A 23,063-nucleotide genomic window follows, 5' to 3' on the forward strand; every position below is an offset into this window, starting at 1 on the left:
GGACCAAGTTAATGACATAGGCCAACTTCAAAGCACAGACTTCATTATCTCATGCCTGGGTAACAGCAACCTACATGCCTGTGGCCTGCCTGACTGGAATCAACTCTCTTTCTGACCAACCAACCTTCCATACTCCTCCAGAGAAATCTTTCTTTTTTTTTTTTAATAATAAATTTATTTTTTATTGGTGTTCAATTTGCCAACATACAGAATAACACCCAGTGCTCATCCCGTCAAGTGCCCCCCTCAGTGCCCGTCACCCATTCGCCCTCACCCTCCACCCTCCTCCCCTTCCACCACCCCTAGTTCATTTCCCAGAGTTAGGAGTCTTCATGTTCTGTCTCCCTTTCTGATATTTCCTACCCATTTCTTCTCCCTTCCCTTCTATTCCCTTTCACTATTATTTATATTCCCCAAATGAATGAGAACATATAATGTTTGTTTGCCAACATAGTATATAACACCTAGTGCTCATCACATTACGTGCCCTCCTTACTGCCCATTACCCAGTTACCCATCCCCCTACCTACCTCCCCTTCTGCTCCCATTTGCAGAGAAATCTTTCTAAAAAGTAAAATCAATCATCCTTGCTTTAAAATGCTTCAGAAATTTCCTATTGGATGCAAGGCAAAGGCCAAACACCTGCTGTGTCATCTGAGGCACTCCATGACTGCTCCCCACCTGGCTCTTGGCCTCATCCTACCTCCTCCTCTTAGATCTTCACTGGGTATTGATGTCTTGGTCCTGGGAGCAGCCTGCCTTCCATGGCTAGCAAATTCACCACATCTGTAAGGACTTGGTTCAATTGTGACCACTTCTCCATGGAGGAAAAATTAATATGCCATCTTGGTATTCCCCTGGCACCCAACCTTGATCTCTAGAACCTTACTGACTCTATTGTAGTATAGTTATTTCCTACACTTTTTTTTTTTAAATAATATAGCCAAATAGGAGCACAGTGCCTGGTACACAGGAGACTCAATATAATTTTCTTCAATGATTAAACTATGTCAGAGCTGAAATTAATCTATAAATCCATGCCTATGAGGTATGCATGGATACATGGATGCCTAGGATGAACTCTCCTAAATTACAAGTTTTCATTTTGCTTATAAGGGCCAAGTTTTTAAGGACCTTATGTAAATCCACATAAATTGTTTCTCTAATACCTCTGTTCTTTCCTAAAAATCTCTAACCTTCAAAGGGCAAAACCAGCAAACTCTTCTCCACTGTGTTAGATAATAGAACTGATATAAGTAAGGGGAGCAGAGCACAATGGAAAGAACTGGCAGATTCAGGGAATTTGAATGAATGAATGGGTGATGGATGATGGCATCAACCTTGTCAAAGCAGCCATATGGTCTTAATTTAATTCTTTAATCCTTAGTTTTTTTCATGTATAAAACTGATGTTTAAATAATCTCCAGGATTACTTTTGTTTCAAAGAATTTAAAATTCCTTAACGTTGAGTATCTATTCTTGTGGGGTCTTGGGGTGAAGCAACTCTCTATAGGGCAGAAGTCACTCTCCTGGGAGAGGACCACAGGGTCACTGGAACAAAATAGTGAGATGGTGACCTTGGGTATAACAGAACTTTCTTATGATGTGGCAACTGGCTAGCAGAGAATTATATTACCAGGAAACAAGAACTCACTCTAAGTTGTCATAGAGGTTGGGAGTTGCTCTTGGTTGTATCCTTAAGTATATAATAATAGGCTTTCATTCCCTGTAACTCCTAAGAATCAAAAGACTAAAAAGTGCTTCCTGCTGCCACAATGAAGTCAAATCTAGCACAGAATTAGTTTCACCCTGCGGGTGCCCAGCTCTAATAATATAACAGCTTCTAATTAAAAACCAGTATTCAGCTTAAGAAGAATGGTTATGAACTTAGGCATCTCATTAAAATTAACAGTTTATATGCTTCAAGTTGCTTGTTTAGAAAAAGTGCTAATGATTGCTTTGTGTCTACGTGCAGGCACACGAATGTGGGACGGCACACGCACATGGCAGGTTCTGCACTTAAAATCTGGCAGATATTTGAATTTTAGGACATACTAGCTAGGATTCTGGGTGACATATTCATATTTAATTCAATGAACAGAAATTGATACTTGCCAGTGAGAACAGAATAAAAAAGAAAAAAAAATGGGAATGAGTTAACCATATTTTAACAGTCAAAAGCTAGTAGAGCAGGGTGAAAAGAAGATGTTTGGGGATACAGGGGCTAAAAGGTGAAAAGAGTTCCATCCCATTAGGAGATCTGTGAGAGTAGTGGCAGGCCTCTTCTTTAGAGACCTAGGTGTTAGAGATCTAGGTTTTCTAGGACACCTGGTCTGACCTGGAAGCTATGTCAGGAACACTCCTGCTCTGCAGGGACAGGGGCTGAGACAGGAATGCAACGTGGATGGCCAGAGGCAGCATTCTTCCTCTGTATCACTCCCTTGTGGACATTTCTATCATGGCAGGTTAACAGACAATTAACAAGGAAAACAATCAGTTTGAGGCTCTGAAGACAGTTTTTAGACTGAGACGCTCCCAGGAAGATGAGCAAATATAATCAGAAATAAACTATAAGAGCATTGCCTAAGCCCCTTTCCTTCTCAGTTGGCTGAATCTGCCTGTCACCAAGTCTCTGAAAAGGCCCATTGTGGACAAAGCATCATTGACCAATGACAGCTCTCCCTGGGTCAAATTTCAGGGATGGCTCTACATACCATATTCATTTTCTAATGATGCAATTTGCTAAGTGGGAGAAAAATGGGTGGAGACAGAAGTGGAGTCATGAAACAAAGGAGGGTTTTCTAGAGTGGACCACAACTGGGAAATTAGGTATAATTTTCCTCTTTGACTAATAAACAGGTCGTTGAGAACTGGGAGTCACAGTATACGCTCAGGAAAACAGCAGGGGTGGGGCTCAGGGAATGAGTTTAGAAATAAAAATATGATGCATTTTCTCTTTTTTATTAGCTAAGAAATACAAATTCTGCATTCGGGATTTCTATTAGTAACAGGAGCTCAGATTTTTAAAAATCTGAATAATCCACAGCCCCCAGATCCCTTTGAATTTTATTCTAAAATTCACAATGGCTGAATTAGCAAAGAATGGTTCATATCGGCAAAACTACTCTAGTAGTTTTGAACTATTAGTTCTGGTAGTCTAGAACTCTTAAACACTGTTCTAAAATTCTAAATTGAAGGGGCTTGGCAGGATTGGGGGATGAGGATTAAGAGGTGTCTTAGCCTGGGTGGCTCAGTGGTGCCTTTGGCTCAGATTCTGACCCCCTGGGGGTCTAGGGATCTAGTCCTGCATTGGGTTCCCTGCAGGGAGCCTGCTTCTCCCTCTGCCTATGTCTCTGCCTCTCTCTATGTGTCTCTCATGAATAAATAAATTTTTAAAATCTTTAAAAAAAAATGAGGTGTCTTAGGCTCTATTCTAATGGAGAATATATATATATTCTCCATTTGCTTCAGAATGATGTGTTCACCAGCACTCCCAGGCAGCTATAGGATTTTTGAACTAAAGACCCTTGACATACATTTTCTTAATGATAAACGTGTTCAAATGAACATTAAATAATTCTAATAAATTTAAATTTACTGCTCAGCTAAATATTGCCTTATAGACAGTTATGAGCTTAGAATGCTCTTAACTGTATACTGACTGTTCTGTATGCACATGTGTTAGCGTGTGTAGAGAAATACAGAAACTGTGCATTTGACGTCTGGCTTATAGAATTTTTAGGATGCCATAGGAAGTCTTTGATAGTATACTTATGAGTGACACATTCTTTTTGTAATTAATGAAAAGGAATAGCCTCTTGCTAGTGAGCAAAAAATAAAATGATGTAATGGGAATGAGTTAATTCAGAGATTAATAGCCAAAATACTTGGCAGAGGTAGGTGATGAGAGAGTATAGCGTAGCAGTGAGAAAAATATTCCATCTCAATACCACAAATTCATGTGGTATAAAATAATTTCATTATCTGTAGATACTTTTTATGGTCACTCCTTAATCTCCCTAAACTTTTCTTTTACATATTTCCATATTGGATGACATTGCATTTTCATTTATGGTTATTAAGACACTGAAATTTCTTTGGTTATTGTTATAATTCACAAAGTATTTTTGTGTTTCTTCTTCCTAAATGGTAATCAGATGACAATGGCTTTCTGACACCCATATTTCCTGGCTCTAAAGAAAGGACATCTAAGTAGAATATTAATCCATTTAAATACATCTTTACAAGATGAATTGCCATAGTCAATACAAAATAAATCCTTTTTTAACATACAGTGCTACATTAGTTTCAGGTGTACAATATAGTGATTCAACACTTCCATACATTACTCAGTGCTCAACATGATAAGTGTACTCTTTAATCACCATCACAAAAAAAAAAATCACCATCACATGTTTGACCTATCACCTCACTCACCCTTAACCATCAAATTGTTCTCTATGATTTCTATAGTTAAGAGTCTATTTTTTGGTTTGCCCCTCTTTCTTTTTTCCTTTGCTCATCTGTTTTGTTTCTTACATTTCATATACAAGTGAGATCATATGGTATATGTCTTTCTCTGACTTATTTCACTTTAGGATTATACTATCCAGCTCCACTCACGTGTTGCAAATGGTAAGATTTCATTCCTTTTTTAAGGCTGAATAGCATTCCTATATCTATATCTATATCTATATCTATATCTATATCTATATCTATATCTATATCTATATCTATATCTATCTCTGTCTCTATATCTATATCTATCTATCTATGTATCTATCTATGTATATATAATCGGGTAACGCTGCTATAAATGCAGGGGTGTATGTATCCCTTTGAGATAGCGTTTTTGCATTTTGGGGGTAAATACACAACAGTGCAATTATGGAATTGTAGATTATTTTTAACTCTTTGAAGAACCTCCATGCTGTTTATTATATCTTATATCTTTATTTATTTTTAAAGATTTTATTTATTTGTTCATGAGACACACACACACACACACACACACACAGAAAGAGAGAGAGAGGCAGAGACACAGGCAGAGGGAGAAGCAGGTTCCATGCAGGGAGCCCGACGTGGGACTCGATCCCGGGACTCTAGGATCATGCCCTGGGCCAAAGGCAGGTGCTAAACTGCTGAGCCACCAGGCTGCCCTATATCTTTATTTTTTAATGTCATACTTGTCACACATTATGTTCCATCCTTTTTAATATATGACAGTAGTTTCCTAATATATATGAAATGATTGGTTTCTCTGCCTATGAATGAATCATAAATTTGTATGCCTTGAATTGCTTTTAAAAAACACGTGCCTTTTTAAAATTAAAAAACAGATAAATAAAGCATATGCCTCCTCAAGAATTCCTTTACGATTTTTTAATTCTTTTAATCCCCTCTTTGTGAAAGTCAAGTGCTAAGAGGCTGAGGCTAGGCTTATGGAAACTTCCAAGTAATATGCCTCTTCAAATAATTGAGAAAAATATCTCTTAAGATTTCACATTCTAGATGTTTTTTAAATATTAAGATTTTAACTTACACAAAACTATTATATATACCTTATCTTTTTACCTGGAGCATCCAGCCAAGTTTTAGTTATTATTACAAACGATTCAAGATCTCAATGAGGATTATATGTGATTTTGATGACTAACCTGGATGCCATGTTAACAACTCAAGTTTTCATAATATGGCAATCAGAAATTAGGCTCTGAATTTTCTTTAAACCCATGTAATTATAAATTTCTAATTTCCTCTCTAAATTGGACTGCTAGGTTTCTTTGTCTTGTTCACAAAGCACACTAAGGCAAGAGCATTTTTTCTACTGTGAAATGCAGGCTTCCCAAAAAATAGATTTTCATTTCAAAAACTGAGACAACAGGTCACAGTCTCAAAATTCAAGAAGTCCAAAAGCTGAACAAAGGCTCTCAGAATCCCAAATCAGGCTTTAAAGTATTTAAAGTATTTAAAGTAAAGTTAGTTCTAAGGAACTAATATCTCTAAATATTTTAGTGTGAAGAATGATCAAGTAAGTAGGGACAGGTCTTTGACTCAATAAACTTCAATAAGTAAAATGATCTGTTTTAGTTGTATTACTGGCACCTAAAGAGGACCACATTTACTGCTCTGTTCCAGTATGAAAGAAATAGGAGGGATCTTTGGCCAGAAACAGCAAGGACTGAAACTTGCAAGTACAATTCTGCACAACTGGAAGAAGTGGGACTCATGGTGGGCCAAGGATTCTACTCCTGAAAGTAAAACGGCGGTGCTGACCTTATTGGCAAAAATTTTGCAGGTATCTTGAGAACCTTAAAAATGAAGTTGTTTTGGACTCTGTAAGTTTTATCTTTAAAAATATAATGGAGAGGGGATCCCTGGGTGGTGCAGCGGTTTGGCACCTGCCTTTGGCCCAGGGCGCGATCCTGGAGACCCGGGATCAAATCCCATGTCGGGCTCCCGGTGCATGGAGCCTGCTTCTCCCTCTGCCTGTGTCTCTGCCTCTCTCTCTCTGTGTGACTATCATAAATAAATAAAAAAATTTAAAAAAATATTTTTTTTTTAAAAAAGAAAGAAATAGGAGTATTTTGCAATACTTTTTTTCCCCCCCAGAATAAATTTGCTGGATCCTCACCTCTCCTCGATTCACCTGAGAAGCTAATGCTTATTTGGACTGAAAATCATACTTAGCAGTCTACCTAGACAATTGCCCCAAACTTGTAAGTAGGACGCTTAGGTGAATTGCATTTTGAACATGGTCATCACACATACCGAATTTAAATATTTAAATTTTACTTCAATTTAGATATTTAAATTTAATTTAAATTCAGAAATTTATTTTAAATTTAGAAATCTAAACCTAAATTTCTAAATTTAAATTCAAGTTTTTAAATTTCTAAATTAAATTTAGAAATTTTAAATTTAAATTTAGAAATTTAAATTTAGGAACATATATTCTCTTCTGGCATTTGAGTTTCTGATTTTATACCTTTCTAAATTTTGTTTGTCCTCGTGCTGTTGTCTTTGTGTAGGACAATTGCTCTTAATGACTGATCTTTCTAATGAGGCGCTCTTCTACCCAGCTGTCTTCTTAGCATGTTGATATATTTGTGCAGCTATCCGTTACAGTTATTTTCAGGGTGTATTGCAGTCATACTTCATCCCCTAAACCCAGACCCTTCCACAGTGTTTGTGGTCCTTCTGCTTTGTGATATTAGATGACAGCAACAAAACAATCACCAATTAGCGTGAGTTTAATCATAGAAAAATATATATCAAAAAAGACAATTATTAGAGGCATGTAAGAAATGCATAAAAAGAAGGGTCCCGATGTGAGGCTCCCATCAAAGGGTCCCCACCACACCTGTCAGCTTATCATTTTCAAAAAGAAGAAGCTGAAGCCTCCTGCTGTGGCAGAACCGGTTCTGTTCCTGTGGACATTTAAAAATTGCTGTTACCTACCTCCGCCAGCAGCGGAGCCTCGGCAGGACGGGAGAGCGCCCAGACCCCGGCTGGCGGCTGGCGGCTGGCGGCTGGCGAGCAAAGCAGACGGGAGCGCAGCCGCAGCCGCAGCCGCAGCCGCAGCCCGCGGGCCGCACGCTTACCTGGCTCGGGCCTCGGGAGCCAGCGGCGGGTCAGCGGCCGGGGGACCCAGGGAGGCCGGGGCCGCGCTGCGCGTGGGCTTCGGGGACCTTGGCGCTTCGCTGCCGGCGCCTTCTCGCCCGGGGACCGGGCAGGGCGAGGCAGCCTCGGCGCCGGGCTCCTGTGCACGTCTGTGGTTTTCCACGTTGAGCAGCACCTCGGCGTCAGGCAGCCCATCGCTCGCGTGGAGGCCGCGGTCCTTGGGCTCGCGGACGCAGGGCCTGGGGTGCGCAGAGCTCGCCTCCTGGCCCGGCTCGGCCTGCCTGTCACCCTTCCCTCCCCTTTTGTCCGCAGCCTCCGCGTCCTTCCTGGACTTGGCGTATCGGGACTGCGGCTCCGAGTCGGCTTCGGGATCCAGGGCTATGCCGTACTTCTCGGCCAGCTGCCGTCGCCTTTCCGCCTTGTAGCGCGCGATTCTCTCGGCCTTGGACTCCAGGGCCTGCGTGTCCGGGGGCGCGGGACCGCCCGACGGGTCACCGTGCACGTCCGAGCTTTGCGCGCAGAGCCTGGAGCGGGTCTGCTTTTCCGCCGAGGAATCCGAGGTGTCTTCGTCTTCATTGGACCGGCCTACAAGGGGACCACACGGGGAGCACAGGCAGCGTTCAGGGACAGATGCACGGTTAGCCCTCCCTGTGCTGTGCACAGCTGCACCTGCGCGCCCGCGCTGCAGAGGACCCGCATCTCAGCAGGCGCATCGCGCCACGAGGACTACCTGGGCTGCGGAAGAAGCGCGAGGGCCGCAGGGCGATCCGCTAGCCACCTACCCCACGGCCCCCACTAAAGCTCAGCTCCTCACTCCTGGCTGGCTGGCTGCCCCTTACCTATTTACCTTTCTGTTTTTGAGTTTAATAGTTCATGTAGGAGGCCAGAGGATGAGTTTGGAGTCCTCTAGAAAAGATAACAGATATCTGAACCACTGTAATGGGCAGCCCACGTGGCGCAGCGGTTTAGCACCGCCTTCTGCCCTGGGCGTGATCCTGGGGATCCTGGGATCCAGTCCCACGTCAGGCTCCCTGCATGGCACCTGCTTCTCCCTCTGCCTGCGTCTCTGCCTCTCTCTTTCTCTGTGTCTCTCATAAATAAATAAAATCTTAAAAAAAAAATAAATAAACCACTGTAACTTGACAAATGACAGATTGTGGTTTCACAGGATCTGACAGTAACCAATGGGCCCTCTCAGTATGTACCAAGTTCTTCGTGTATGTGTCCCTTCTTTTTTTTTTTTTTTTTAAACAAAAGTGGAGTTCTGCGATTGTAGCACACATACTTAATACAGAAAATATCTAGGGGTGCCTGGGTGGGTCAGTGGTTGGACGTCTGCCTTTGGTTCAGGTTGTGATCCCAGGGTTCTGGGATCAAGTACTACATCTTATGTCCCTAAAATAAGACTTCCAAATATAGGGAAATGTATATATACAACATTAATGATACATAAAACATGAATTATTTTATATAGAAGAAATCAATTTTATAAAGGACTAGAAGGAATATATAGAAATGTTAAATAAATTAGCAGTTTATTGATTACTATATATTAGTCATTATTGGTGATTTGGAGTTTTATCTTCCTGTTTTCATGTTAGGCATTTTTTTTTTTTAAAGATTTTATTTATTGATTCATGAGAGAAAAAGAGAAAGAAACAGAGACAGGGGCAGAGGGAAAAGCAGGTTTCCTATTGGGAGCCTGATGTGGAACTCAATCCCAGGACTCTGGGATCACGACCTGAGCCAAAGGTAAACAGATGCTCAACCACTGAACCAGCCCGGTGCCCTGGCTTCATAATATTCTGATAGACATTCCGTAACTAATTTAAACCTTCTCATATTCCTGGGCATTTACGTTCTTTTTTTTTTTTTTTTTCATTGTTTCTAACTTTTAATCAGTCTGATTTTCTGACTACTATCACAACAGATAAACATCTAATTGCTTTATCAGAAAGTATATCATTTTAAGAAACTTCCTAGACTACCAAATTAATTTCTATAAAGTTTGTATTAATTTACACTTGAATCTGCAAGAAGTGTTGTCTTATAAATACTGAGTATTCATTTTAAAAATTCCCTTTCATTACTAGAAAAAGAGAATATATGCATTTTTAAATTATTTATTAGCCATTTTTATTACTTTTTTCTTCTCTGGAATATCTGGTCAAGCTTATTGCTCTGTATTCTATTGATTCATAGTGCTATTTCTATTGGTTTTGCATGCACTTTTATAAAACTATGAACCTGAATCTTATTCATGAATATTGCAAACTTGTTTAATATTTTGTTGTCTATGTGTAAGGTTTTTTTGGAGTCTAGATGTGAATTGTTATGTAGTAGATTGACCTGGTCATTTGTGATTTCTCCAGCTGTTTCTGTGTCTTGAAAGTCCTTTTTTATTCAACTTGAATGAAATATTCACCCATGTTTTCCATGGTTTTTTTGTATTTCTTTTTAAGATTTTATTCATTCATTCATTCATTCATTCACTCATGAGCGACACAGAGAGAAAGGCAGAGACACAGGCAGAGGGAGAAGCAGAGAAGCAGGCTCCACGCATAGGGCCTAAGGCGGTACTCGATCCCCAGACTCCAGGATCATGCCCCGGGCCGAAGGCAGGTGCTTAACTGCTGAGCCACACCCAGGGATCCCTTTTTGTCTTTCATATAAATGAGAAGAGGGCTACGTCCCCTCTCCCACTGTACAAGGACCTGTTTTCCCAGTACTGTTTTATTAAATAAGTCTACATTTCTCATGAATATGTGATGCTTAAATTATCATATAATACATAGGTTTACTTTTATATGAGTGAGGGTTTATTTCTGACTCTGAATTTTGGAACTCTGCCTAATTCTTGATTCTCCATGTAACTTAAATCTTAATTCTCTAGTTTTCTGTCCACAGAAGATCAGGACATCCAGATAAGTGACATGATTACATCATGAAGTGAGATCAACAGCCCTCTCTGAGGAAGAAACTAGAAAACACTAGCTATAAAAAGCAGCAGCACAGAGCTGCGGAGCCAGGAATGGGGTGAGAAGAACAGCCCCATATGGGTCATCCTCTTCCAAGGCCAAGTTGAATATTTGATGTTCCTAACATTGACAGTTATCAAAAAAGTCACGTTTGAAATACTGCTTAATATAAAACAAATATCCAAAACATTTAAAATCACAGGTATTAAAATAATTTAAATAGAATGTTTATTGCATAAACACCTAGACTAAGAACTAACCACTCAAGGTGGTCCAGGTTCACTTTTAAGGCTCCCTGCTTCGAGCGGGCCCCAGGCCCTGTGCTGGGCACCTGGGTACTCTGTTTAAAGGAGCCTCATTCAGACCCCTAAAAACTCTCACTGAGGATCTCAGGCAGCAGGTCCTGTGCCAGGGCGCTGAAGGTACTAAGAGGGAGACATGGTTCCTGCCCTTTAGGGATCCCAGGAGTCACCAACAGTAGGAATCACTTCTTACCACTATGATACTGGAGCAATACTGCCTTCCTACTGGAGCAACAGTAGGAATCACTTCTTACCACTATGATACTGGAGCAGGGCAGAGCTGATATACGTGTCATTGCAGTTTTTCACAAATAATGTATATTTAATAAGTAAGTACATCTACACAATTCATTTTTGTGGAATATCTCATTTTCTGATAGCACTGGATAAAAAGGCTTGATGGCAGGCCACCAGGCAAGCATGCTCACCAGTGTGGGGGCTGGCAGGGTCTGTGGCTCGCATGTATCTGGGTGTGTCTTCCTCCAACAGGCGATGAGTCACTAACCCCGTGCAGCTCTGTAAGAGGATGGGCTGGGTGTCCGTCTCGATTCCTTCTAGGCGCCTGGCAATTCTTTCTTTTCTGTGCAGGACACCAAAACAGACCTCGTGAGCCATGGAAATCAGTTCTCGGGGAAAAGTGAATACTGCTTCAGCAAGCTCTTCTACTTTCTAATTAGGTACGATAAATATCTTACCTTTTCATTTCTAAAAATTCGTTTCTCTTTGGTTCAAAGATTTTTCTTAATTCTGCAACTAAAATAAAGAAGAATAAAAAGATGCTCCAATTTCTAGTAGTCATGCATTCATTTTACTCATTCATGAAGCATATATTTATTGAACTTATGTTTCTGTTCTTGGCTCCCATGAGCAGTGATACACAGAACTGACACAGGTCCTGTTTTCCAGGAGATTGTCTTCTAGGGCAGGAGGGCAGATGCCAAATGGGAAGCATGTACATCCAGGTACATACATACACGCACATATACAAATATACACACACACACACCATACACACCGCAGGTTTTGCTAAGAAGTAAAACCATGAATAAGGGATAGATTGCTAAGAACGAATTCTATTTCATCCAGGGACGTACTGAACATTAAGATCTCTCCAGCAAGTACACAGCTCACTATCTGTTTTTAACTGTTAGTAGGTTCAATAAAGTATTCCAAGCTTTTCATTCTGGAAAACTTCTAATGTCTGCAAAAGTAGAGACAAGTACTAGAAGCACCACACACCCATCAGCAAGCTACAACTACTGTCTCACCACACCCCTATTTTGCCCCATTAGTTAACCTGTAAAAATATGTAACTACCTGATTGTGTTTCCAGTGGTACCTAATAGAGGATATAGCCATTAACTGCAGTTTAGGTTAACACAGTTCCTCAGCTTCCCCTTACCAGCATTTGCTAGAAGGAAATGTTAACATTTGTTTCCTTGCTATAATTTGGGTGGATGATGGATAAAGTAATTGCCCTAATTTTCCTGGTAACACGGAATGGGCAGACAAATGTTTTGCTGAGCTTGGGAGGATCTTACGTGATACTGACTACAAGGATATTACTGAGATACTAAATAATTGTTCTTTGGAGAAATGCCAAATTTGATGGAGAGTAAAGGTCTCTCTTCTCACCTCCTCTTCAATCACATGAATTCATAAAGACTCATCTGAGTGGCTCCTGTTGAGGGCCCAGGAATACTGGGACGAGGTATCACTGACAGCTCTGGGGGCCCATGGAACTTTGAAAGGTTGAATCAAAGGAGGCATACTAGAATGCTGGAATATTTTTTAATTTTATTTTTTGTTTTAAAGTAAACTTTACATCTTGGGGCTCCTGGGTGGCTAAGTCAGTTAAGGGTCTGACTCTTGATTTTGGCTCAGGTCATGATCTCAGGGTTGTGTGATCCAGCCCCATGTTGGGCTCTGCACGGGGCACGAAGCCTGCTTAAGAATCTCTCTCCTCCTACCTCCTCATCCCCCTCTCTAAAATAATAATAATAAAATAGTAAAATAACATAAAGTACTTTATGTCCACCATGGGACTTGAACTCACAACCCTGAGATGAAGAGTCACATGCCGTACTGACTGACTCAGTCGGGTGCCTGTGAATACTGGAATTTAATTTTCAACTACTTTAATTTCCTTTCTTTTTTTAAAGTTGTCATTTTTTTTTTCTGTAATGAGTCAAAACCACACAGACAGACAGACAGACACACACACACACACACACACACATCTTTTATATTGCCCTTTTATAGTCTTTGGAGATACAAGCCTTGTCTTTATTTATTTTTAAATGATAGCCCCTTCAAAATTTCAGCTAAGACTAAATTGACTTGTGTTAAGATAGTTGGCTTCAAAAAAGTCTCTACCTCAGTGGCCTTTCCCAGGAATTGGAGTGATGGGAGGCAGAAGTGTACTCGTTCTGCACTGTCAATTATGTTCCTATTTGGACAATGAGGGTATAATGATAATAATGCATCCTGCCATGTTCCCTTTTGAGGAAGCTTGATTAATCATAGCCTCCTAGTTAACAAATTAACTCCAGCAAGGTGATGGTGTGATAAAACTTCAATAGCTGGTAGTATGCATTTTGAAAATATTTTCAAAGATGATATAAACCAGAGTATCAATTAATTATTTAAACCCTGAGAAGAGTAAGAGCCCATATTTTTCATAAGATTGCTCAAGAAGCTATTGAAACCAAATTCCAAGTGCTCTGAAAGGTAGGTTTCAGACATAATGTGTCAAACTCGTACCTAAGAAGCAGATTGTATTAATAGGATCTGCAGGATGTAACGCCACTGACCCTCCACCCAGATATGCTATGGTCTAAATGTTTAGTCTCACCCCAAACTCATATGCTGAAGTCTTAATCCCAAAAGTGACGGTATTAGGAGGTGGGAACTTTGGGAGATGATTGGCTCTACCCTCATGAGTAGGATTAGTGCCTTTATAAAAAAGCCTCCACAGAGCTCCCTCACCCTTCTATCATGTGAGACACAGTGAGAAGCTGAGAGTCTGTAGGCCATAAGAAGGTTCTCACCAGAACCCAACCAAGCTGGATTTCTGATCTAGCCTCTAGAACTATGAACTCTTTAAAAGCCACCCAGTCTATGATATTTTGTTACAGAAGCCTAAATGGGCTAAGGCAAGATAAGGATAAAAATATTAATTTAACACACAGTGTCCTATAACTTCTACTGGAAAAAGTTAAGATATACTTCTTTATCTAATTTAAGACTGAAAATTACTTTTATTTCATTAAATTTTAAATTTTTCCATAGAAATTAATGTAACTAAAGACATTTTAAAAAAAGATTCCAGCAGTACAGTGAAAAAGCTAAGTAGCAAGTTGCTTCCTGACAGTTTTTTTTTTTTAAGATTTTATTCATTTATTCATGAGAGACACAGAGAGAAAGGCAGAGACATAGGCAGAAGGAGAAGCAGGCTCCACATAGGGAGCCTGATGTGGGACTTGATCCTGGGACTCCAGGATCACACCCTGAGTCAAAGGTAGATGCTTAACCACTGAGCCACCCAGGCGTCCCATTTCCTGACAGTCTTATTATGGAAGGAATGATCAACTAGTTGGCAGAGTATGCAAATACCTCACCCACAACAAAACTACTTTTCCTACTGCCATTACCTACATGTTTCAATATTCTACAAAAACTAAGATGATATGAGAAGGGAATGGGCTGATGGTCAGAATAGTCATTTGTCCCAGAAAATGAATTCCAAGAAGCCCTGGCCAGTGAGGAAAAAAGGTAAGGGAAAGAGTAAGCCAAGTTATCCTACTGTCCATGGTGATCTCTGTCCTTTTCTGGACAGAACATGCTGGGCAGTATGCTAGTGAACAGTCATCTGACAGCCACTCACTGCTCTAAGTCTTAGGATAGCATTTAGCAGACATTCAGGTACATGTCCTCAGGTTCCCAGACTCATCAGCTGGCTCTGGACCAGATAACAGATCATGATGGGGATGCTAATGGCCTTGTGAATGAAAAGCTTCTTCATGAGTCCTGCACCTCAGGATGTTAAGTATCCTTGGCTCTCCTGCCAAATGCCTAATCATCATTAGTTGGAATGACACAAAAATGCTTTCATTTGTTTCCAAAGCCCCCCCAGGGATGTTACCATCCTGGATTGAGAAGCATAGATCCCAGGACAAAGATTAAAATAAACAGCCAGTCCCCAGGATGCCCATGCTCTAGGTTATCCCAATGACAGACACCACTAGCTAGCATTGCACTCTTTTCAACAACACCCAGGTTTAAACTCAAAACTGTTTCAAGCCTATAACCTATAGTCCTCTCTGATTATTTACTGAGGAGTGAAATGAGGCCATAAATCAAACAATACTTTAAATGTATCAGCAAGCAAGGGGCACTTGGCTGGCTCGGTTGGTAGACTACCCAACTCTTGATCTCGGGATGGTGAGTTTGAGCTCTATGTTGGGTATAGAGACAACTTGAAAATTAAATAAATAAATAAATAAATAAATATATCAGCATGCTTATTCATTCTTAGTAGAAATCTATACTGAATCTTTTAGGGAAAAAAAAAATCCCTTAAGCAAACAAATTACCTCTCAGTCTGTTCTTTGTAACAAGTATATTTTTTAGTTACCAAGATTTGCTTCATTCCTATAGACATGAGATTACAGGGGAAAGAAAAGATGTGGAAGACAAAAGAAATCATAGACAAGCTTCCTTTCCCAAGACTATAATTTTAAAGTAAAATTAGCAAAACAAACATGCGATATAATTACTCTAGTATATCTATCCCATGGGAAAACACTTAAGTTGTATCAAAGAGAATGAGGTTTTATTTGAATTGCTGATGTGTGTGTACTTTTTCCTCCCTTTCCAGGGGAGGAAATCCAACAACCTCTTAGGCCCTCCAGCTGGAATTTTTGGGTCAGGTTTATTATAAAGCATTGAAAAAGAGCTAATACTAAGAAATCACAGAAGTTACCCCAGCTGTAGAAATCTATGTTGCCCTCTGTTGTTTCCCTCATAAAGCACTACGCCAAGGTATCATGTGAATGATAGTCTTTTTTTTTTTTTTAAGTTCTTATTTATTTATACATGAGACAACAAAGAGAGAGGTAAAGACACAGGCAGAGGGAGAAGCAGGCTCTCTGTGGAGAGCCTGATGCGGGACTCAATCCCAGGACCCCGGGATCATGCCCTGAGCCAAAGGTAGACACTCAACTATTGAGCCACCCAGGTGCCCTTGGATGATAGTCTTGAATACAGTTTATTACTGTTTATGGTCTACCAAAATTTATCTTTTCTTTCTAATTGTTACATCACTTTAGACTTACAGAAAAATGAAGACATGGTTCATAACATGCTTCCACTTTACTACATTTGCTTTATTTTTATCCTTTTCCATACACATATTTACATGTGTTATGTGTGTACACACATGCATGGATGTAACATATTTACATATTAGCTTTTTAAAGATTTATTTGAAAGAGTGAGGGGGGGGGGTGGGTGTAGGGGGAAAGAGAGAGAAAGAATCCCAAGCATGCTCCACGTCCAATATGGGGACCAACTCGGGGTTCCATCCCATGACCCTGAGATCGCAACCTGAGCCAAAACCAAGAATCTGATGCTCAACTAACTGAGCCACCCAGGCATCCCTACATATTAATCTTTCTGAACCAGTCAAGTGTAACTGGCAACATGGTACACCTTAAATTCATCAGTGTATATTTCCTAAAAACAGGAAATATAATTTTTTTAAATGGGATTAAGCAGCCATAATTCAATTGATTGCATGCTGTGGCATAATGTGTACAATTCATAAATGTCTCAGGTAATAGAAATACTAGTCATCATGTAATACAGATCTAAACAGGCACTGTTGATCTAACTTTGGTTGTAATGAATTTTCTACTTCGCCTTCAAGTACATTAAAACTGTGACACACAGTAAATTATCCCTCATTGCATCTGCTCTCTTAGCCTGCTGCCCTTGTCCGAGGATTTCCGAATGGTGCTTCTGTGGCAATACGGATTCCATGAGTCTATTTCTTCAGTTATTTTTGACGGGAATCAATGGTCATTTTCCAAGTCAGGTAATTTAAGGGCAATGGCTGTCAGGTCTATCATACTTTATAAAGTCATTTAACTGCCTAACATGCTTTATCATAATATATAATGCCAATACCCAGCATAATTTGGTCTGCTGGGTAGTCTTCTTGGGGAACATAGTTTCTTTAATTAGCCCCGAGAAACAGGCTTTCTGGTAAAGTTATTGTCGAGTTCAGTTGTCCAAACCCAAGTACAGTAGAATCTTCCAAAGAAATATAAGTGGCAAGGGACTGCCAAGAACACCTCTCTCCCACCCTGAATTGGACAGGCCAAGAGCACAGGCCAGACCCAGAATGTCCTGAAAACTGATCTGACTTCCCAGAGAACACACTTTAACTTTTACACTTGGATGGCAGCCACTAATCTAAAGACAAGCAGCTTATAAAATAAGTGATTACAAAACTAGAGGAATGGGGAATGGGCAGAGGGGTGGGGGTGGGGGTTGCGGTGGCAGTGACGGCTAAGAAGTGTGGGATTTCTTTTTTGGGATAATGACAGTGTTCCAAAACTGACTGTGGAGACGGATGTACAACTCTGTGGATATGCTAAAATCCACTGAACTGTATACTTAAAATGGATGAATTGTATACTACGTATATTATAGCTCAAGAAAGCTATTAAGAAAGTAGAGTAATATACTTGGTCCATTTCATAATTGTTAAGCGGAAAATCTATTTTAATATTATAATCTTTACATAGGTGAAGGCTCTTAACCCTTGGAGAACTTGCTTGTGATACACAGTTAAAGGAAGACCCTCAGAGAAAAGCCAATGATCATTTTAACGCTCAATTTCACAGAAGCAAGAATTTCCCACTAAATGAACACAAAGAAACTTCTGTAAATGTATAGACAGACATGAAACTCTACGCCATGAAAAGCTGCAACCAATTCCTACTTTCCCCGTTATACTGCCAAGAGTTGACAGAATCATTAACATATTTGTTAAGATGGAGAAGTGAGATTATCAGTAATATGTGGGTCTTTCCAAACGTGCCTGCCCAAATTCGTAAAGTGCAGAATGTGAAATAAGACTATGGGGAAGTCACATGAAATTCAGGGGAGGAGGGGCTCTAACACTTTTTAAATACGTTTTAAAGACCGTGTGAATTTGGAAACATAAATCTGATTAATATGTGGCGTTATCTTTGATTTGTGAAAAAGTATGTTTTTATAACCAATTATGACATATTTTCTAATGAAACTGGTTCATCAACTTGTGTGTTCTTAAATTTTGGCACATATGGAGTTACAAGCTGTTGAACCTGAAAGGAACCTCACATCTCATGTGCTGTTTCTAATTTTTCTGATCCCAATATTGCATGTACTATCACATATCAAGAAAAGGAACAGGGTAGACGAAGAGGAAGAGTAAAGCAGCTTTTGTGACAGAACTCTGCCTAATTAGTCCAATCTTTCAAGCTCATGCTAAAATCAATTTGGTCACCCTTGTACTTTGTTTGGATCATCTTCATAGATTGTGAATTTGACTCAGATTAACCAGTTTCTTTGTCTTTCACAGTTTGAAAAATCAGAAGGGCCCTTCCACATCACACTATCTGGGGGGCACCCACAGCATGGTGTCCTTCCCATGGAAGCCTATGACCTTCCTTGAAAGTGCCAATGGGAGCAGATAAGATCGTAATAAAGCCCATTCCATTTGCAGGTCTGCAAACTATCAGAATTGTCACTCTCCTATGAAACCTCACCTATTTCCCTGTATTTCAACACATTATTCTTGGTTTTGGCCTCTGGGGCAATATGGAGTAAGTCTGTATTTCAGTTGACAGTTTTCTAAGTACTTGAAAATTGCAAAATATCCTTAAGTTTTCTCTACAAGGCCAAATCCCTGGGGACCTTTGAATATCCATCCTTCTCAGACTATGTCTAAGCATATCACCTTTTCAATTCCTCAAGAGGTATGCACATTTATCAGTGGGTCTTTTAAATTAGATTTAGTTTCTATTAAAAGAATATTTTTTCTGGTCTAATTTCTTTTGGGTTTGATCTTATGTTTGTTTCTTTCTTTCAGAGGACCAAAAAAAAAAAAAAAAAAAGAAAGAAAGAAAAGAAAGAAAAAAGAGTATCTGGCCTTCCATCAAACTTGTTTCTTCTTCTTTTTTTTTAATTTATTTATTTATGATAGTCACAGAGAGAGAGAGAGAGAGAGGGGGGGGCAGAGACACAGGCAGAGGGAGAAGCAGGCTCCATGCACTAGAAGCCCGACGTGGGATTCGATCCCGGGTCTCCAGGATCGCGCCCTGGGCCAAAGGCAGGCGCCAAACTGCTGCACCACCCAGGGATCCCCCAAACTTGTTTCTTCTAAAGTAAGGGTTACACAGCTGATTTGGGGGTGAAGGCAGCTTGTGAGCTGGTGCTACCCTGTGCTAGTGTTAGAGCTGGGGGAAATAAAGATCTGGTTCACATTTACATCACTTTACAGTCAAAACACAGGGGTAGTTGGTTGATGGCCGGTGTAAGTGTTTTATTGCTCATGCATCTTCACCAATGAAAATACTAGTTCACTGCACATGTGAGCACCTACTGGAGAAAGGAGATATGTAAGATATGCACTGGAAGCCCAGTGTGCTGCCCGGCAGGGAACTCTAAGGTACTCGGTGTAAATGCAACACACTGGCAAGCACACAGAAGTGGAAGGAGTGGAAAGAGTGGACCAAGAAGATACGGGCTTATTGAGCAAAACTCACGGCCCCTGGAGAGAGTGAAAAGTAAGAGAGATAACAAAGGTTGATTCTATGCTGGCTCCCTCTGTCACCCTCCCCACCTGGCCTCCAGGGAATATCCAAGGATGCCTAAAATGAATGAGAAAGATGTAGATGAAACACACAAGAAGAGAGGTTCCTTCACTGAGGTTAATTCTTGGAACAGGCAGAAAGGAACACAAAGGAGGGTATGCATGGGAGATTAATGAATGAATTCCCCTCAAAAAAAATCAAGTGGCAAAATATTTACATGCTCAAGACACTGGTCAACCAATAAGAAAAAGTCTCACCTTTCGGAAGTGCAGTTAAAAGCTTAGCTTCGATTCCTCTTTTGTGGTTAGCAAGCTGTTCTTTATCTTCAAGCCAGAACTCTTTCTGAAAGCTAAAAATTAAATTATTCCATTAATAATATTTAAAGTCAATTTGAATCAAGATATATGAAATTTAGTGAAAAAATGCAGAACAAATGTTACACAACTGTTATAGTTAAATAAGTGTATGTGGATTACAAGTAAAAAGTTTTATTTCAGAAAGTTAAATGGCAGCTTTTTTTCATCTATTTATAGTTATATTAATACGGCTTTTTTGTGCACTTGAAGAATTACATTAGTATAGGCAGGTGGCATGGTGTCAGGGGTTAACAACATGGCTGAACTGGGAGCTGGGCACCTTGGTTGGGATAGACAACCTCTTCTAGAGCCACTCAACAATAGCTGTGTAAGCTTGGATTGATCACTCAATCTTTCTGTTTTCTTCTCTTCCTCAGAAAATCAGCAACTCGTCTCAATTATGTACATGCTTTCCTCTAGAGCTGAAATTATATTGAAGTAATAAATGCCTTCAACCAACGAAGTAAGCAAAGCGTGGTGAACAGGTCTGAAAGGCTCATGAAAACTTGTCTTGGAACAAAGGATGAATGAGGAACTCAGTACTTACTATATGTATTTTTTTTATAACTAGGCATAATCCAGGTATAATCTTCTTTTTTTTTTTTTAATTCATGAGAGACACAGAGAGAGGCAGAGACATAGGCAAAGGGAGAAGCAGGCTCCCTGCAGGGAGTCCAATGTGGGATTTGATCATAGGACCCCAAGGGTACCACTGAGCCACCCAGGAGCTCCTTCAGGTGTAATCTGAATTATCTTCACAAGACCCCCTGAGGCCTGAACTACTCAGTGCTGTGTTGCTAAATGTTTAACAACAGGCTCCTACTCTCTCTTGCTCTCCCACCCACTTCCCCCTAAGCCCATGCTTTGCGGTCTTTGCTGATGCTGTAAATACTCCCACTATGGCTGATTTTCAAGCTTCCCACAGAACTTGCTGGACTCAAAGCTGAAAGGGAGGCACACATTTGCTCTCACGAGGTGTGAGCCGGCCTCAGCACACCACTGGCACTATCATCATCTTTGGTTTGCAGATTAGGAAGCTGCTACATAGTTTGCCCAAGGACAAGATACGAATCTAGCTCCTGCTCTCACACTGTGTGCAGTGGCTTCCAGGATGCTGTGCACCAACCCCATGGGCCTCCTCGGGAGTGTGCCTGGGGTTGGGCAAGAGAGACAGAGTTGTCACCATGCAGGAAGAAAACACAGTATGAAAACAGGAAAACTAATATCTCCAGTGATATGATCACCTCCAGAGAGGTGAACGACTTGCAAGGCTTGCAGAGGCTGAAGGTCAGTGCAAAGCCAACCTTCCTCAAGGGCTGGTCTTCCATTTGTGTTTCTGCTCTGCAGGGGTGCATGTCCCTAGAGGTCCAAGCGTAGACTGAGGAAGGTGCTGGGCATAGTAGGTAAGTGAAACACACAAATCATCTATGTCCCATACATGAATTCAATCAGCACATTTTTTTCAAATGTGCTACTGCACATTTCAAAACATGGGATGCCATTCATCTCATCTGAAATCTTAGTTATTGCTTACAGATGTGGTAGGGCTTTATTCATAAATCTGACTCCCATGTATTCACATTATTTAATAAAAAGTCTTCAGAATAAGGAGTCTTTATAGATCATACTCCAGATGGCTTGAAGATCCTAGGACACCTGCTTGGGTCAGAAATCTGGACTGAGTGCTGACTTCTATATAGTGAATCATGATGTAGTGACAATTCTTTTTCAGTGTTTCATTCAGATGTATGACTTAGTATAAACCTACAGAATTAGATAACTATAGAAATGTAGCCCACTAAAGGAATGGAATGCTACTGTAATTGATTTATTTACTTAAACATCTTGATGAAGTTTTGTACTTTCCCTGGGAAAGTAAAATTTCAGGAAAAGAGTTCTATATTAAAATGAAATGGCCCACACGCTGAAATACTGAGTTTCTCAGGCCATTGACCTTTGGGTACAAATATTATCTTATATTTTCAAACATAAATAGAAGCATGCAGATATTTAAGACTAAGAAACTACTTCCCAGTTAAACACCTTTCTGAACTTCTGCAGTGGGGTTTCCAAGTCATCCCCTGACACCCCCTGCACTTACTGTCTTCAAATAAGCTACAAGAGTGTCAGCACCAATAAAAAGTACAGCCTTTTCACTGTTGGTCAGAAACCAATGGAAAACCCAAGTGCTGTTATGAAAAGCTCTTATAGTTCTTAACATGGTTTACCGTAAATGCTGTGTCCTCTACCTGAGTTCTCTCCTCTCCATCCTGCCTGCATCCTGTTTCCGCTCTGGGCCTCTGTTTAAGGTCAGTTCCTCAAGGAAGAAACCCCCTGCCCCAGTGCCTGTTCCACCATTTTCTTAATCTATATTATGCGCCTCTGTTGTTTTCTCTCATGGTATCCTGATTTCTTATTTGCAGAACATACTACAGTATTTTATTTCAAATTATTGATTTATAGGGGCATGTGAGTGGCTCAGTCGGTTAAGCCTCCGATTCTTGGTTTCAGCTCAAGTCACGATCTCAGGGTTGTGAGATCGAGCCCGTCAGGCTCCACACAGGGCATGGAGCCTGCTTAAGCCTTTTCTTCTGTCTCTCCCTGTCACATGACTGTCTCTCCCTTTCACAGGCTCTCCCTTTCTCTCTCAAAAAAAAAAAAAAAAGAAAAAAGAAAAAAGAAAAAAGAAAAAGAAAAAGAAAGAGAAAGAAAAAGAAAAAATTCTGGAACATCTGTGAACTCCTGATCATCTAAAGGCTGATAAAACAGAAATATCTCAAAGAGCCCTAACATTACTCTCCTCTTACTTTTTTAGTCAGAAGCACCAGAGCAGTGTGACTAGGGGAGCCCAAGTCACACGGACATTGGCTCACATCATGGGTAACTCCGAAGCACTGAGCTCCACATACTGGATGGCGTTCTCTTCTTCATGGACCA

General features: G+C 40.4%; 1 protein-coding gene across 20 annotated transcripts in view; it reads right to left on the reverse strand.

The window, feature by feature from the left end:
- SVIL (supervillin) overlaps window positions 1-23,063 on the reverse strand; it is a 231,753-nt gene that overhangs the window by 76,094 nt on the left and 132,596 nt on the right. For all 20 annotated transcript variants that reach the window (XM_055334465.1, XM_055334464.1, XM_055334476.1 and 17 more), the window contains 4 exons: window positions 20,028-20,119; window positions 11,599-11,656; window positions 11,332-11,483; window positions 7,605-8,208 (listed from right to left, as the gene is read on the reverse strand). In XM_055334465.1, the coding sequence (XP_055190440.1) occupies window positions 7,605-8,208; window positions 11,332-11,483; window positions 11,599-11,606 (764 nt within the window). In that variant the 5' untranslated portion in view covers window positions 11,607-11,656; window positions 20,028-20,119. The remainder of the gene's footprint in view (window positions 1-7,604; window positions 8,209-11,331; window positions 11,484-11,598; window positions 11,657-20,027; window positions 20,120-23,063) is intronic.

Source organism: Nyctereutes procyonoides, unplaced genomic scaffold (assembly GCF_905146905.1).
Source record: "Nyctereutes procyonoides isolate TBG_1078 unplaced genomic scaffold, NYPRO_anot_genome, whole genome shotgun sequence".
NCBI lineage: Eukaryota > Metazoa > Chordata > Mammalia > Carnivora > Canidae > Nyctereutes > Nyctereutes procyonoides.